Raw genomic sequence first — 14,907 nt, forward strand, 5'->3', positions numbered from 1 at the left:
ACAGCTGAATAACCTTGACTCCTATTTATTCATCTGTACAGTCGACGTAGTTTGTGCGTGACGTGAATTGCGTGTTAAGCAATCGACGAAATGACCCGTGATGGATATAAAATGACATATGAACCAAAGAAATAACGAACGAGTTTACCAAGTAGGGACATTGGAACCTTCCGACCGAAGAGGATCGCAAAAAAATGGTCGTAACCACCAGAATAAAAATTGCGCTTCTGCTATGTTTGGTGCTTGCAATAGCAATCACGAACGCAGGTATTAGCGGCAGCAAAGGAAAAGTGGCCCATCATCATATCCCGCACAAGCTACAAGGCAATATACGAGGAAGGGATCTACGAGTGGTCACAGGACATGTAGGCTACATATATCATTAACTCATTTCAAAATTTTGGATCTTACGTATATTTATTACGATAACAGAATATAGCTATAATTAAATTGTTTTTTAAACTTTTCAGTTTCCACCTTACATTTCCATTTTGCGGAACTCTTCTGGCCACATTACTGACTATTCCGACTACATGTACCAACATTTGCAGTACCTGTCTCAGAAGTTGGAGTTCACGTAAGTCTTTATGTTTGTCAATCAAAAGCGGAATTGTTGCTGAAACCGTCTTTTACACCGAAAAAAACAGTTACACAATATTCCCTGTGGCTGAAAGCATCCATAACGGAGTCAAGTCTAGGGAAATTTGGAGTGGCGTCATTGGAACAATCACCAGCCTCGTACGAACTACGCCGATTTAATTCATTCGACAAATAATTCTCAGATTATGCTAATTTGATTTTCACAAATAATCCAGAAAGCGGATATTGGGTTAGTGCCGGCTACCGTTTCACTGGAGCGGTACGAATCCATTGAATTCTGCGGATTTTTGGTTGGTGACAATACCGGGATTCTTGTCAAATATCCTGCCACTAATATTTCATTTACCAGCGCTTTCGACGTGTTTTCAATCGAGGTAATGTCCATCATTCAAAAATCTTTCAAAAAATTAACACTGATGATATTGTCCGCAGGTATGGATGTGGGGCATAATTTCAGGAATAGCAATTGCTACCATTTGTCGCATTTTTTCTTACGTAACCAAACGCTTGCGTATTAACGTTGATGAAAATAAGCCCGAGATAAGAGCTGGGACTATAATGATGTATTTTTTTGGAAACACGTTTTCTCAGGGTAAGTTTTATCTTAAATAAATAATTGGTTTTATTTGCAATCACTTGTTCACGCTGTCACTTGTTCACGAGTATTTTTCTCTTGTTTGTGTTAAAGGGAATTATTTTCCGTGCCAACAACCATCGCAGAAACTCCTCGTTGCGACCTGGTGTTTCGTAACTTTCGTCTTCGTCAACACTTACAATTCGACTCTGACGTCTTACATGTCGGTGACTTATCAAAGACCCGAAGTCAATTCCTTTCGCGATTTGGCTCTTGCCACAAAGTACAAGGCCACTGTATTAACCGGATCCATTCAAGATATAGATTTGCGGGTTATCATGAAGGTAGCTATATCTGTCAGTATTAGGCCTATAACGTGTTTTAACAAAAAAAATCCAAGGTAATTTTCGTTTGTAGCGACCCCGGAAAAGTTATTTAAAAATTGTCGCTGACAGAATCGACCAATGTTTATCGGACTGCAGAAAATTCTCCTTCGAGGAACTGGCCGTTTCGGTTTTAGAGGAAGAGAACTGCGTTTCGTTAATAGTGAGACTTATCATCATCGTGTTTGTTTCTCAATTTAGCCTAATTAATATTGATTTATCGAATTCAGCCCTGGGCTGCTGGCATCGCTAGTCTGAAGAAGTTCAATGCCAAAAATTGTCGTCTGGCTATGGCGTTCGAGTCAACTTCGTGGAAGCCAATGTTCTTGGCTGTTCCCAAATCGAGTCCCTACAAAGAAGAAATCAACCGAGCGTCAGTATTAAATAGAAATAATTATTTATTCGTGAGAATAAGAAGTATACATTAGCTATACTTAAAATGATACGTGTCATATTGATCGATTACTTAGGTCATTCATGTTCTTTGACACTGGACTGCGGGACTATTGGTTAAAAGCGTATGCAAAACCGCCCGCACAGTGTCGACACAAATTTGAAAATAATATGAAACAAAATAAAATTTCTTTAAGACTATTTCATGATTTACTAAAAAGTTAACTTCCAATTCAAATAGTATGTGCGACCATGGTTTAATGCTGGTTTTAGGTTATAGCACTTAGTGTTGTTACAAATGTCTCCTCCGCTGGCTCACTCAAAAGCTGCAGAATTGTTAATGAAACCATTTTACACCGAAAATAATATGAAACAATATTCCCTGCGGCTGAAAACATCCATGACGGAGTCAAGTCTAGAGAAACTTTGACGAGTGGCGTCATCGGAAGTATCACCAACCTGGTACGAATAGAACTACACCGATTTAATTCATTCAACAAATATAATTCTCAGACTATGCTCATTTTTATTTTCATGAATAATCCAAGGAGCGGATGTTGGCTTTAGTGCCGGCGACCGTCTCACTGCAGCTGTACGAATCCATTGAATTATGTGGATTTTTGGGTGGTGACAATACCGTGACCGACCGTGACTTACGTCTAAAAGCAACCATTTTAATTGACTGGAAGTCTAAATAAAATTAATTGCTCCTTGGGTTCTACCGGCTACCGCACACAGTAAATCTATTCCTTTTAGCCAGTGTTGTTGAGCTGTCACACTAGGAGTTCCTTACTTCCTAATTCCTATGTAGTAGGCAGTTCAACAGATGGTATAGTAGCCTAGTAGGGCCTACCTAGGCATATTTATTTCATTAATTTTAAATCAAAGAAATTCAAAAAATAAAATTTGGTTACGTAAATAGTCTATAATTTACCATGAAAAAGAGATAAAATTTATCGCAAATTTTAAAAAGTACTTAATAAATCCGGTTAAGGATACACTGTAACGCCATTGTTGTTTCCGATGAGAGGGGATAACTGTTAAAGATGTTATATGACTTGGATCGGACTTCTATAGGCTTCTGGTGTAATGCGAAGGCGAAGACTATTTAATAATGTGTAAGATAATAAACCATGAAACATATAACCACTGAATAGAAATTTGAATCAATTTAAATAGAAAAAAAGTTTTTCATTCGCAAGGATTTGAACCATATGCATAGCTCGACTGGATTTTAAGAATCTCGCATTTCTTTCAAGTTTCAACGTTAGAAAATTAAAATTAAAAGACAACTTAACATATAAACCTACTTTTTAAAATCTACTCTTTATTTCGATCCTACACAAAAATTCTATTTCCATCATGAGAAATGCAACAAATAGGTTAGTACCATTCAAAAGACTTGTAGGCGGCGTGTGGCTCAGTTGGCTAAGGCACCGTCACAGTCGTCAAATGAACACGAGTAAATGGAGGCGCCCAGGACCAATTGCGTGACCCGCTAACGACAAAAAAGTTCGAAATTTCTGAAATGAAAAGTCGCGGAGAAACTCTATGACTTGGATCGGACTTCTAGGCTTCTGGTCTAATGCGATGAATAACACGCAGGAGTAGGAGTGTTCATTTTGCAATAGGAAAAATCAAACTAAACTTGGACATTTTCATGTACTATTCCTGATTCTTTTTGGTGGCTATTTACTAGAATTCATTCAATTTTTCGTGAGAATCGAAGCAGTAATATGAGAGGTTTAATATGAGATCGCAAACACCGAGAGAGTGTATATTACAGTTTGATTGAAGATGCTGTAAATTGAAGATGAGTTGATGATGTATGATGAACCAATTGATACAAAACTTTTACTGTTGCCATAAAATACCATGCTGCTTTTGTTTTTTGTTTTTTTTGTAGTTCAATCAACCTTTGAATCATAACTTATTTAAATTAAAGTAGTAGGCTATTCATATCAAGTAGGTTGTATCATACATCAAACACGGGAAATGATGATTAAAGATTTGTGCTTCAGAATTAAGCTGTCAGCAATTTAAATTTAATTACCACCTTATTGGCTCTGTAATAACACATAAATCACAAACCCAGTTATTCCATTCTGTTATTAGAAATGTTCGTTGTATACTTGCACATACGAAGAAAGCAAAGCGTTAATTAATTATAGCTAATACAAATTCGGAATTTCGATGATGTGACATCAGCACTGACATGTCGTAGATAATTCAAGTTCGGACTCACCTGGACAATGTGGCATATTAGTAGACCTAATATATGATAACGGACAATCCTGGATTACAAAGCTAATCCTGGGCCAAGACTGGGCGGAACAGACGTATCAATGGTTCGTATTACCAACTTTAAGGTCTACGATATGAAGCCTCCCTTCCGGCTTCATGTGTATGCTCTCATTAAATCGTTTCTACAATAAAAATGTCGGTCCTGTGCCCCAATGGATAAGGCGCTTGCCTACGGAGCAAGAGATTCCAGATTCGATCCCTGGCAGGATCGATAAACAATGATACATTAGTTCTTATTATTGTTTACGACTGTCCACTCCCGGCGTCATGGTTACAACGCGTTGGCAATTGCATGTCATCAGGAGAGATTTTTATATAGATAGTGCTCAATAAAGCTTTCATACGTATGTGCTTCTACCTGACCTATTGCAGACAATCAGTTCGGGAAACTCAGTAACAAGTAGGCCCTACTAAAATCTTTTGTTTTGGTCATGAACTTCATACCATAAATGCTTAAATCTGTCTGCAGGTATGGCAAACTCGTCAGCATCAAATTGAGATATGCCCCCTAACAGGCGCTCGCTAAGTCGCTAGCCAATAGTTGCATAGCGCGCCTTAAAATATTTATTTTGTCTATATATATACCTACAATCGATAATGTATGACAACAATGGATATGCGTGATATGAATTGCGTGCAATAAGAAATGTCTTTAATCGACGGTATATCACTCGGATAGAGAATAACGATACAAACGCAAAGGGAACGAACGTGAGCTATTAGTTTAGCAAGTACTACATCAGAACCTTCCGACCGAAGAGGATCGCAAAGAAAATGGTCTTAACCAGCCGAAGAAAATTTGCGTTTCTGGTATGTTTGATGGTGATTTTGATTAGAATCACCAACGCAACTAACGGTAGAGAAGTCAACGCCATCCTGCAAAACCTGCAAAGCACTTTGCGAGGAAAGGAACTACAAGTCGTCACAGGCCACGTATGTAAAACATTTTAACCATAGCATCATCTGCTGATGCCACACATGTATAATGTATTATATACAACTGGAATCCGCATGACATGATTGGATTGTGTCCACCTGGCGCTAAACTACATTAATCGCAAATTATTGATGACAAATTTAAAAATTAAGAATCAAGCTTAAGGAATTTAATTTAAAGATTGAAGCAACCTTGACTTGCGTACGGTGTACCACTGAACTCTAAATGACTAAATAAAATCAATGAGATTGAAATCAGACACAGGTTTGAACGTTTGAATTCTTACCCGTACCACAAAACGCCATCTACCAACAAATATTACACTTGATATACACGCTTGACACAAACAAATGGCTGTCTGCAACATTCTTGTCTAAAAATTCACATCAAGATCAAATTACTAAAAATAAATGCTATTGCGTCAATCGGCACTTGTTGCCTTCCTCTTCCAAAGTTCATCGACCCCACATATCAATTCACTTGAGCAAGCGTCGTGGGCTGAGAATGGGTTAGGCATTTTTCCTCTGCTGCTTGACTACATCGACCAGAGGTCCACTACAACTCCTTCACCATTTAACAACATGGACTGGTCCACATTAGCACTGAGTCTCACACAACAGCACAGAGCAAGCAAATCTTAAAAATAACCTTGGCATTGACAGAATGTCTGCACCATGAAAGACCTATGAAGATTCAGGACCAAAAGATGGGTCTAACAAACTTTAAATAGCCTAGTGCCAACAAATAACAGAACATGTTAAGATTAAATTGTAGTAAAAAGTAAAGTAACGGGAAGATAAAAGAAATAGACTTTATTTGTAGTAACCTACATAAACAGTTGAAATGTATTGGCATTCATTTTACAGATCCTTACATGTTAAGATCAACATCCAATCACCAATCCAGTAACCTAGAAATAAAACAAATAATGAACAAAATGTCTAGAGTGGAGAAAAATTGGATAACTTTTAAAATTCAGTATTAAAAAGCTCGTAATTTGGTAGTCAACATTATGATCTGCCAAATGTTACTTCATCATTAACCCAAAATTAAATAGTAATGTTTAGATACGTCACCTTATGTAAGGTGATCTTTTTGACTGGTGGCAATCGGCAAATCACACAGTAGAAGTTACCTGTATCAACACAAAAAATAACATTAATCCTAGATCATAAGTTGGGTATAGATAGATGCCAATTTAGAAGTCAGTATTAAAAAGCTCGTAATTTGGTAGTCAACATTATGATCTGTCAAATTTTCATTCATCATGAACCTAACATTAGTGAAGTTGAAAATCAAGCAATCAACAATTACCTTGTTCCTGATATCATCTAGCAAGACTCCAGTAGAAATTCAGATTTGGACTACTCAACAGTCCACCTAGAATAGCAAACGTAAAAAATTTTAGCCACATATCAGTTATATCATGACAGAATATCCATTCACAGGATTCAGTATTAAAAAGCTCGTAATTTGATAGTCAACATTATGATCTGCCAATAATTTGTTCATCACAAGCATAACATTTAATCAACATTGAATTCTTTTTACCTGAGTTTCAAACCCAAATTTTAACTCATGCTGGAGATGAGACTAAACCTAGAAAAGAAAGTGATTAAATAAAGCATGTGGGTAAAATTATTATAGAAACTTACGAATTCAGGAATTCAATCTGTTGCTGCTCATCTTGTGGATGTAGCATCTATAGAAATTCATAATAAGAAAATTAAAACCATTTCTAGACAAAAGGGAAAGCATGCAGAAGTAAATGTGTTCTAATTGGCAAGTGTTCAGTAGACAAATTAGTCAACAAGGTTGGTAAAAATAAAAAACAAAACCCAAAATAAAGATTTAATGACGACTGGATTGTAAAGTTAAATACCTGTGAAAAAGAAATGATAAATGCCGTGGAATGGTACAGTAAACACACCCGACGAAGGACTGAAACCCTGGCCTTGATTTAAAGGAACTATGTCATAAGGATGTATGATAGTCTTGATATTGAAGGTACCATTGCGTTGCGCAAAAAATGAAATGTTCCAGCTATCAAGGACGCTAGGATCGAAGTAAAAGTTCAAATCATGTTCAATTTTGTTGCCCAATAAAGTTTCTCGTCCGTTCAATGCCAACAGCATTACTTCTGTTATATCGAGTTCTGTTTCAATAACATCCATATAATTTATTTTGTCTTCGACGTCTTTCAGAAGTTTCCCATCTTCAAGTACTTTTGTTTCTAAACCTGTTGCAATGGCGTCTAACTGTTTTCGGTATTGGATAATACTGTTCAATGCCTGGTTCAATTGATTCACGTCGTTTGCTGCTAAGTTTATGGATTTGTCAAGTTCGTTGACCGCCTTCGGGTATGTAAAAAACAATAAATTATTAAAAGTGGCTACAAAATATCCTTGATTAATCATTAAGCCTATTTTACACAAAGACTGGGAGTAACTCTTTTCAGAAAATCATATAATATGCTAAGGTATGTGCGTAGTAGGTGTTTAAATCAAATCATTCACACCAGACTCCAATTAAAAAATAAAAAATAAATTATTTCAAGAATATTTACTTCCTCGATGAATGTCATGATTAAATTGGGAATTTCAATCGATCCATTTTCAGTAGGATCAGCATTAGATTGGGATGGGAGAATAACCCCGAAGTAAGCGCAGGAACAACTTCTGCAATGCCTGCTTTCGTGACAGCTGACCATATTCAGACAAATTACCCTGCTCCCATAAAAGGAACCCCCTCAAAATTGAACCGTATTTCTGACTCTTTAAAAATAATATACCGATGCCATGATATCTCTAACGAGCTGGATAATGCTACACGACGGTGCATGTGGCTTCTCATCCACCAACGAGATCCAAGTTGCCGCGCTGAGATTGCTGTCGATTGTTGAAGATACTAGCCATCGTCACAGAAAAAATGAGATTAGACGCCGTTTGTAGGAGACCGTGAATCGACTGCAATAGCGGCAATATTCTTCTCCAGCTAAACTGTCTGAAGTTATATAGTAGCTGACCTAAATACTTGACTTGTTAAGATATTGCTGGTTTTGGGTTAAATTCATTGCAAAGTTGGTGTCCATTGTACGTTATTTAAAAAGTCTTAGTCTTGAGAAAGAGACAATTATGAACGAGTCGCTCTTAAATTTCGAACTAGGGCCTACTACGTGTATAGCACTACAGCTGTATACTCTACCTGACTACGTAATTGAGAAGCAGGAAAAAGTGATTAGTATCTTTCTCATTTCTATTCAAAACATCAGAATATAAAGTGTAACACGTCAGTTGGATTTTCTCAGCTTTAGCCAGGAAAAATTTCATCGTCCCATGATCCTTCTATTGCATAGTTCCTATAGCTGATGCAGTTATTTCTCGTGAATAGTTGATTCCTTCATCAGATTCTACTAAAATAAAATTTGACATGATGCCTGTCTTTTATACAAAACGGATTACCTTCACAATATGATCCCAATTGTCTTCAGAAGCGATAGACGGGATTTTTCGTTCGTCGATCGAAATCTCCTTTACGTCAAGAAAAGAGGAGATTGCTGAAAAAGGAAGAATGTGAGTTAGAATGATTAGAAAGGGAATTAAATTTCAACTTAGTTCTCGGCCAGAAGTCATACTTCATTAACATACATGACAATAATAAGTTTAAGTTTAAGTTTAAGAAATTCTAAGCTCACTTCATTAGAATACAAAATCTGTAGCTTACCCTGGCTAAGTTGCATTGACATTGAATGGTTTCAATTCCGGCATCATTTTACAAGAACCATCACAAGTTTTTCTACACATCAAAATTTTCAGAAGGCCAGAGGCCCAGAGCAAATACATATATGGTGATTGAACGTATGGGTCGAAATTGTATGACTCCTACGCCAAACCGATTCCATAAATAAGAAAACACATAAATTTACATGTCAACCACCATGATGTGAACAATGAAGAAATGAAGATTTATTACCTCATTATCTGCAGTTAACTGTCCTGTCCAGACACCAAAAAGTCTAACTTCTATCTTCTGCCAAGTTTTCAAATCGCAATCCAATAACACACTCCTCCTCCAAATGTATTGTCTCTCAGAGCCATCTAGCGTCTAGCTCCAAAATCATGTGGAAAGTGGTACGAAGTAGGAGGAGTGGACTGAAGGAGAAGTCTCAAGTCGTCTCAAGTCTGCTGAAATATTCAAATTTTTAAAAAACTAGTTCAAGTTCAAATTTGTTAATCTATTTTAACTCAACTTTCTTTCTATTGAAGTTTTACCTATTTTATTTTTGTTTTTATTCTCATTTAACTGACAATGAAGAAACAACTTGAAGATTTAAGAATCAAACTAAACCATATCAGAAGTCTAAGAACTAGAATGAAAAGTGTAGTGTTCGTAGTCGGTCCCCAGCCGAGCTTACTCAACAACGAAAAAGAGAACAGGTATTGATGTTATTCAGTCAGTCAGCTATTAAAGGATAACAAATTCATTGTTATCTAGATCAGAAACACACCACAACTATACTGATGATGAGGGATCATCAGCAATAACAACATTCACCTCAACTTCAACGAAGACTTGTGAGAAAATATTAAGACTCAAGAGTGTCGTCACCATAGTGTCAGTGCCAAACTCCATAAAAAACAGACTCAAATCTAATCAAAAGAAAAAGTTAAGACTCAAAAATGTGTTCAGTGTGGTTTCATTGCCAAACTGTACAAAATCAAAAGTTGAATCGAAAAAGAAGATCCAGTTCAGCAAACACAAGGATTCTGAAATTGAGTCTCGTCACAGTTTGTCAAGTTTGTGGTACCAGCAGGAGCGTCCAAAAGATCGGCAAGGCATTTGCGAATTTAACGAGAACTGGCTAAGTTTCCCAGATAATGAAGAGAGTTTTCCTTCGCTGCGGAGTTTGTCGATAATGGCAATACAGAAAAACTTTCTCACCTTGAAGTCCGACTTGAAAACGATTCCATTTTCACTCCAGTGGGAAGTGTATTACAAATCCGTTTAATTCATTTGGAGGGAGCATCAAAATTCTGAAGTAACTATTTCTACTGTAGTTTTTTTGTTAGGTACTGTTGTGTTATAATTATTAATTTAATCAAATTTAATTTGCATTTTATAATATGGACTAGTCTAAAGTCTCAAGTCGTTTCGAAACCCCTGCTTTATATGAGACAATCGTTAATCACCTGATTGAAAGAAATTCCAGCATTATCGTGTCGTTTTTATTTGGAGGAAGCATAAAAATTCTGAAGTAAGTATTTCGACGAAAGTTTTTTGTTCTCTTGCATTTTAATTATTTATTTTGTATTTCTATGTAGGGCCTAGTCTCAGGCAGTTTCGCACTAGTACCTGAACTATTGCTTCCTAAACTGACTTGAAAAATTACAACTTTGTAAAATTTATCTCTTTTCTCCCCCACGTCCTGGCCTCCAGAGATTACGAAATCTAAACGTGTGTTGTGCAGGATGTGAGAATCTTGGATAGGTGGAGAATGCGGCATATGAGGCAGAGGTAAACTATGGTGAGATCTAATAGAGACATATGCACCTAATTTCTACTTACCTACCATGGTGGAATTTCTTGTAGATCCTAGATGGACTTTCCTTTCCTGGAGCAACATCCATGGACTCGTTCAGTTTCAAAAATTGTTGCGTCAGCTGGTAAAATAGAGTAGGATATCACCGATTTCAAATGTGCTTTTTGTTACAGAATTTAGGTATTTCTGTTCTTTAGAATTTGCATCGTTTCCGTTTACAGTTTGTCAGCAAGGAACAACGAGGCAATCCAATGGAAACATTCATCTATTGTAACCTCATACCTAATCTAGGGAGAGTTCACACCGTGCAATTTCTTCATATCGCTACTTGACTATTGTACCTTACCGGTAAGCGGATCCAGCTTTCCTGCTCTCATTTTAATCTCACTGACCCTGGAAGTTACTTGGACGTCAGTCTAAAACTCCACCTTATTTTAATATTCAAATTATTTCCAATTTGAAAAGTTATAAATAGCGCCAATCTTAAACTGCTTTTTTACCCTCTTTTTTATTTGGGCCTTTCGTTCCAAGTCGTGTCTCAGCAGCAACGGCCAATGGAACCTTTCAACCGTTCGGCGTTCACTTACTACGATACAAAAATGCGGAGATAATTGCTCACTAACCAGTTAGGCCTACTATTCGATGGTTGTCACTGCTCTTTCCACCTACCTGGATTGGTGTAATTGCCAGTGGACATCTGTTGCGCCACTTCCGGTAACACAGCCGAAACAACCCGTTTTCCAAGGTAAAACGTCGACTGATCACTAATGATGTTTTTCATTTCATTATTTTTATTAACAACGTTATATGATGAATTTCTTGTCTAGTGTGTCTCGTCAACGAAACCAGATCTTTCAATGGAACCATTCGGCTATTTAAGGGGAATTTGACTGGTATCCAAAACACGGGATGCACCTTCAACATTTATGCAGCTGCTGTTCAGCGAGTTCAAATGACTTGCTCTGTCGCAAAAATGAACAGCTACTTATTCACCAGTTACATCGAAGTAGGACAAGTTTAATTTCTTATTTGGGGGGAAAATGTGATGGGTAATCTTGTCATAACAAAAACAATTCATTTCTTTTCAAATGGTTACTTAGTTGACTACAATTTCTCTTTCAGATATAGCTAACTGAAATGGACGGTGCAAATTTTATCCTTTCAGTCCATCGAGAACGAGACTTACATTTCGTTTGGCAATATGTTGTGGTCGTGAAGTTGTCGTTCAGCACCTCAGGCTGGTTCCATCGCAACTGGACAACAGTACAGGAAAGCCGGACCGAAACATATCCACACAATTACCGACAACGACGATCTCCGATCCTGTGACGACAACAGCAGAGTCGCAGTCTCTTCTTTTCACACGTGAATAGTAAATTAATGTAATTTGTCACGCTGCGATTTTGATTGACGTTTTTTCATTCTAAGTTTGTTAGGATCGAGGTCAGGATGTTGAAGTGTATTCCTCCCGTGGACAATTACAGCCAAATTCGAAATCAAATGAGGCGACTCCTTGTTATTTGACAATCAATGCACCAGATGATCATCAATGCAGATAGCCTGCTCTGTCTTCAATTTCAAGAGCGTAGCGAAAGTTTTCTATATGTTAGTGTAGTTCTTTATTTTCCAATTGCTGCGTGTTACCCTCTATTACTGTTCTAAGCCTAACTACTAACTGACTAAATACCTACCCATCCTCGCAAGAAAGCAAACACTATATACATCTATGGGGAGAATTGTTAACTGTAAATTTGAAAATAATATGAAACAAAATAAAATTTCTTTAAGACTATTTCATGATTTACTAAAAAGTTAACTTCCAATTCAAATAGTATGTGCAACCATAGTTTAATGCTGGTTTTAGGTTATAGCACTTAGTGTTGTTACAAATGTCTCCTCCGCTGGCTCACTCAAAAGCTGCAGAATTGTTAATGAAACCATTTTACACCGAAAATAATATGAAACAATATTCCCTGCGGCTGAAAACATCCATGACGGAGTCAAGTCTAGAGAAACTTTGACGAGTGGCGTCATCGGAAGTATCACCAACCTGGTACGAATAGAACTGCACCGATTTAATTCATTCAACAAATATAATTCTCAGACTATGCTCATTTTTATTTTCATGAATAATCCAAGGAGCGGATGTTGGCTTTAGTGCCGGCGACCGTCTCACTGCAGCTGTACGAATCCATTGAATTATGTGGATTTTTGGGTGGTGACAATACCGTGACCGACCGTGACTTACGTCTAAAAGCAACCATTTTAATTGACTGGAAGTCTAAATAAAATTAATTGCTCCTTGGGTTCTACCGGCTACCGCACACAGTAAATCTATTCCTTTTAGCCAGTGTTGTTGAGCTGTCACACTAGGAGTTCCTTACTTCCTAATTCCTATGTAGTAGGCAGTTCAACAGATGGTATAGTAGCCTAGTAGGGCCTACCTAGGCATATTTATTTCATTAATTTTAAATCAAAGAAATTCAAAAAATAAGATTTGGTTACGTAAATAGTCTATAATTTACCATGAAAAAGAGATAAAATTTATCGCAAATTTTAAAAAGTACTTAATAAATCCGGTTAAGGATACACTGTAACGCCATTGTTGTTTCCGATGAGAGGGGATAACTGTTAAAGATGTTATATGACTTGGATCGGACTTCTATAGGCTTCTGGTGTAATGCGAAGGCGAAGACTATTTAATAATGTGTAAGATAATAAACCATGAAACATATAACCACTGAATAGAAATTTGAATCAATTTAAATAGAAAAAAAGTTTTTCATTCGCAAGGATTTGAACCATATGCATAGCTCGACTGGATTTTAAGAATCTCGCATTTCTTTCAAGTTTCAACGTTAGAAAATTAAAATTAAAAGACAACTTAACATATAAACCTACTTTTTAAAATCTACTCTTTATTTCGATCCTACACAAAAATTCTTTTTCCATCATGAGAAATATGCAACAAATAGGTTAGTACCATTCAAAATAATTGTAAGCGGCGTGTGGCTCAGTTGGCTAAGGCACCGTCACAGTCGTCAAATGAACACGAGTAAATGGAGGCGCCCAGGACCAATTGCGTGACCCGCTAACGACAAAAAAGTTCGAAATTTCTGAAATGAAAAGTCGCGGAGAAACTCTATGACTTGGATCGGACTTCTAGGCTTCTGGTCTAATGCGATGAATAACACGCAGGAGTAGGAGTGTTCATTTTGCAATAGGAAAAATCAAACTAAACTTGGACATTTTCATGTACTATTCCTGATTCTTTTTGGTGGCTATTTACTAGAATTCATTCAATTTTTCGTGAGAATCGAAGCAGTAATATGAGAGGTTTAATATGAGATCGCAAACACCGAGAGAGTGTATATTACAGTTTGATTGAAGATGCTGTAAATTGAAGATGAGTTGATGATGTATGATGGACCAATTGATACAAAACTTTTACTGTTGCCATAAAATACCATGCTGCTTTTGTTTTGTTTTTTTTGTAGTTCAATCAACCTTTGAATCATAACTTATTTAAATTAAAGTAGTAGGCTATTCATATCAAGTAGGTTGTATCATACATCAAACACGGGAAATGATGATTAAAGATTTGTGCTTCAGAATTAAGCTGTCAGCAATTTAAATTTAATTACCACCTTATTGGCTCTGTAATAACACATAAATCACAAACCCAGTTATTCCATTCTGTTATTAGAAATGTTCGTTGTATACTTGCACATACGAAGAAAGCAAAGCGTTAATTAATTATAGCTAATACAAATTCGGAATTTCGATGATGTGACATCAGCACTGACATGTCGTAGATAATTCAAGTTCGGACTCACCTGGACAATGTGGCATATTAGTAGACCTAATATATGATAACGGACAATCCTGGATTACAAAGCTAATCCTGGGCCAAGACTGGGCGGAACAGACGTATCAATGGTTCGTATTACCAACTTTAAGGTCTACGATATGAAGCCTCCCTTCCGGCTTCATGTGTATGCTCTCATTAAATCGTTTCTACAATAAAAATGTCGGTCCTGTGCCCCAATGGATAAGGCGCTTGCCTACGGAGCAAGAGATTCCAGATTCGATCCCTGGCAGGATCGATAAACAATGATACATTAGTTCTTATTATTGTTTACGACTGTCCACTCCCGGCGTCATGGTTACAACGCGT

General features: G+C 36.9%; 2 protein-coding genes, 4 long non-coding RNA genes and 3 other non-coding genes across 12 annotated transcripts; 3 read left to right on the plus strand and 6 right to left on the minus strand.

Moving 5' to 3' along the window:
- Positions 1–191: 191 nt before the first annotated feature.
- Positions 192–2,175, plus strand: LOC124342193 (glutamate receptor ionotropic, delta-2-like). Its single transcript, XM_046795155.1, has 9 exons — positions 192–365; positions 471–577; positions 648–738; positions 816–974; positions 1,033–1,192; positions 1,289–1,518; positions 1,592–1,720; positions 1,788–1,930; positions 2,028–2,175. The coding sequence occupies exons 1-9, from the start codon at positions 195–197 to the stop codon at positions 2,173–2,175; spliced, it is 1,338 nt and encodes a 445-aa protein (XP_046651111.1). The 5' UTR covers positions 192–194.
- A 3,651-nt stretch (positions 2,176–5,826) lies between these two features.
- LOC124342913 lies at positions 5,827–7,002 on the minus strand. 2 transcript variants are annotated; one of them, XR_006918955.1, is made up of 6 exons: positions 6,847–7,002; positions 6,743–6,790; positions 6,506–6,571; positions 6,268–6,326; positions 6,022–6,101; positions 5,827–5,922 (listed from the first exon to the last, which is right to left on the minus strand). It is a non-coding gene; the product is annotated as an uncharacterized LOC124342913 (long non-coding RNA). The 2 variants fall into 2 exon arrangements; XR_006918954.1 differs by lacking the exon at positions 5,827–5,922 and having other exon boundaries at positions 5,989–6,101; positions 6,847–6,997.
- LOC124346367 lies at positions 6,162–6,235 on the minus strand. The gene has a single exon (XR_006919917.1). It is a non-coding gene; the product is annotated as a small nucleolar RNA SNORD36 (small nucleolar RNA).
- On the minus strand, positions 6,390–6,467 carry LOC124346355. Its single transcript, XR_006919906.1, has one exon. It is a non-coding gene; the product is annotated as a small nucleolar RNA SNORD36 (small nucleolar RNA).
- LOC124346361 lies at positions 6,637–6,712 on the minus strand. Its single transcript, XR_006919911.1, has one exon. It is a non-coding gene; the product is annotated as a small nucleolar RNA SNORD36 (small nucleolar RNA).
- Positions 7,003–7,044: 42 nt separating the features above from the next.
- Positions 7,045–7,840, minus strand: LOC124342881. The gene is made up of 3 exons (XM_046796086.1): positions 7,758–7,840; positions 7,203–7,545; positions 7,045–7,145 (listed from the first exon to the last, which is right to left on the minus strand). Exons 1-3 carry the CDS (start codon positions 7,773–7,775, stop codon positions 7,066–7,068), a joined length of 441 nt encoding a protein of 146 aa, XP_046652042.1. The 5' UTR covers positions 7,776–7,840; the 3' UTR covers positions 7,045–7,065.
- A 9-nt stretch (positions 7,841–7,849) lies between these two features.
- LOC124342965 lies at positions 7,850–9,254 on the minus strand. Of its 2 annotated transcripts, XR_006919039.1 has the most exons (4): positions 9,164–9,254; positions 8,653–8,747; positions 7,983–8,600; positions 7,850–7,917 (listed from the first exon to the last, which is right to left on the minus strand). It is a non-coding gene; the product is annotated as an uncharacterized LOC124342965 (long non-coding RNA). The 2 variants fall into 2 exon arrangements; XR_006919038.1 differs by having other exon boundaries at positions 7,856–8,600.
- An 86-nt stretch (positions 9,255–9,340) lies between these two features.
- LOC124343007 lies at positions 9,341–10,876 on the plus strand. Of its 2 annotated transcripts, XR_006919088.1 has the most exons (5): positions 9,341–9,627; positions 9,686–10,229; positions 10,324–10,445; positions 10,513–10,705; positions 10,781–10,876. It is a non-coding gene; the product is annotated as an uncharacterized LOC124343007 (long non-coding RNA). The 2 variants fall into 2 exon arrangements; XR_006919087.1 differs by having other exon boundaries at positions 10,324–10,705.
- Positions 10,877–11,285: 409 nt separating this feature from the next.
- On the plus strand, positions 11,286–12,434 carry LOC124343001. The gene is made up of 4 exons (XR_006919081.1): positions 11,286–11,475; positions 11,558–11,736; positions 11,853–12,095; positions 12,159–12,434. It is a non-coding gene; the product is annotated as an uncharacterized LOC124343001 (long non-coding RNA).
- Positions 12,435–14,907: the final 2,473 nt, after the last annotated feature.

This window comes from Daphnia pulicaria, chromosome 6 (genome assembly GCF_021234035.1).
Source record: "Daphnia pulicaria isolate SC F1-1A chromosome 6, SC_F0-13Bv2, whole genome shotgun sequence".
NCBI lineage: Eukaryota > Metazoa > Arthropoda > Branchiopoda > Diplostraca > Daphniidae > Daphnia > Daphnia pulicaria.

What these genes read in the sequence shown, in the direction of transcription:
- LOC124342193 (XM_046795155.1), top strand. Translation starts at nt 195, where the DNA reads ATGGTCGTAACCACCAGAATAAAAATTGCGCTTCTGCTATGTTTGGTG. An exon ending in TCTCAGAAGTTGGAGTTCAC is followed by an intron (nt 578 to 647) that starts GTAAGTCTTTAT and finishes CGAAAAAAACAG; the next exon opens with TTACACAATATTCCCTGTGG. An exon ending in TTGGAACAATCACCAGCCTC is followed by an intron (nt 739 to 815) that starts GTACGAACTACG and finishes CAAATAATCCAG; the next exon opens with AAAGCGGATATTGGGTTAGT.
- LOC124342881 (XM_046796086.1), bottom strand. An exon ending in ATTTTTTGCGCAACGCAATG is followed by an intron (nt 7,146 to 7,202) that starts GTACCTTCAATA and finishes CTTTAAATCAAG; the next exon opens with GCCAGGGTTTCAGTCCTTCG.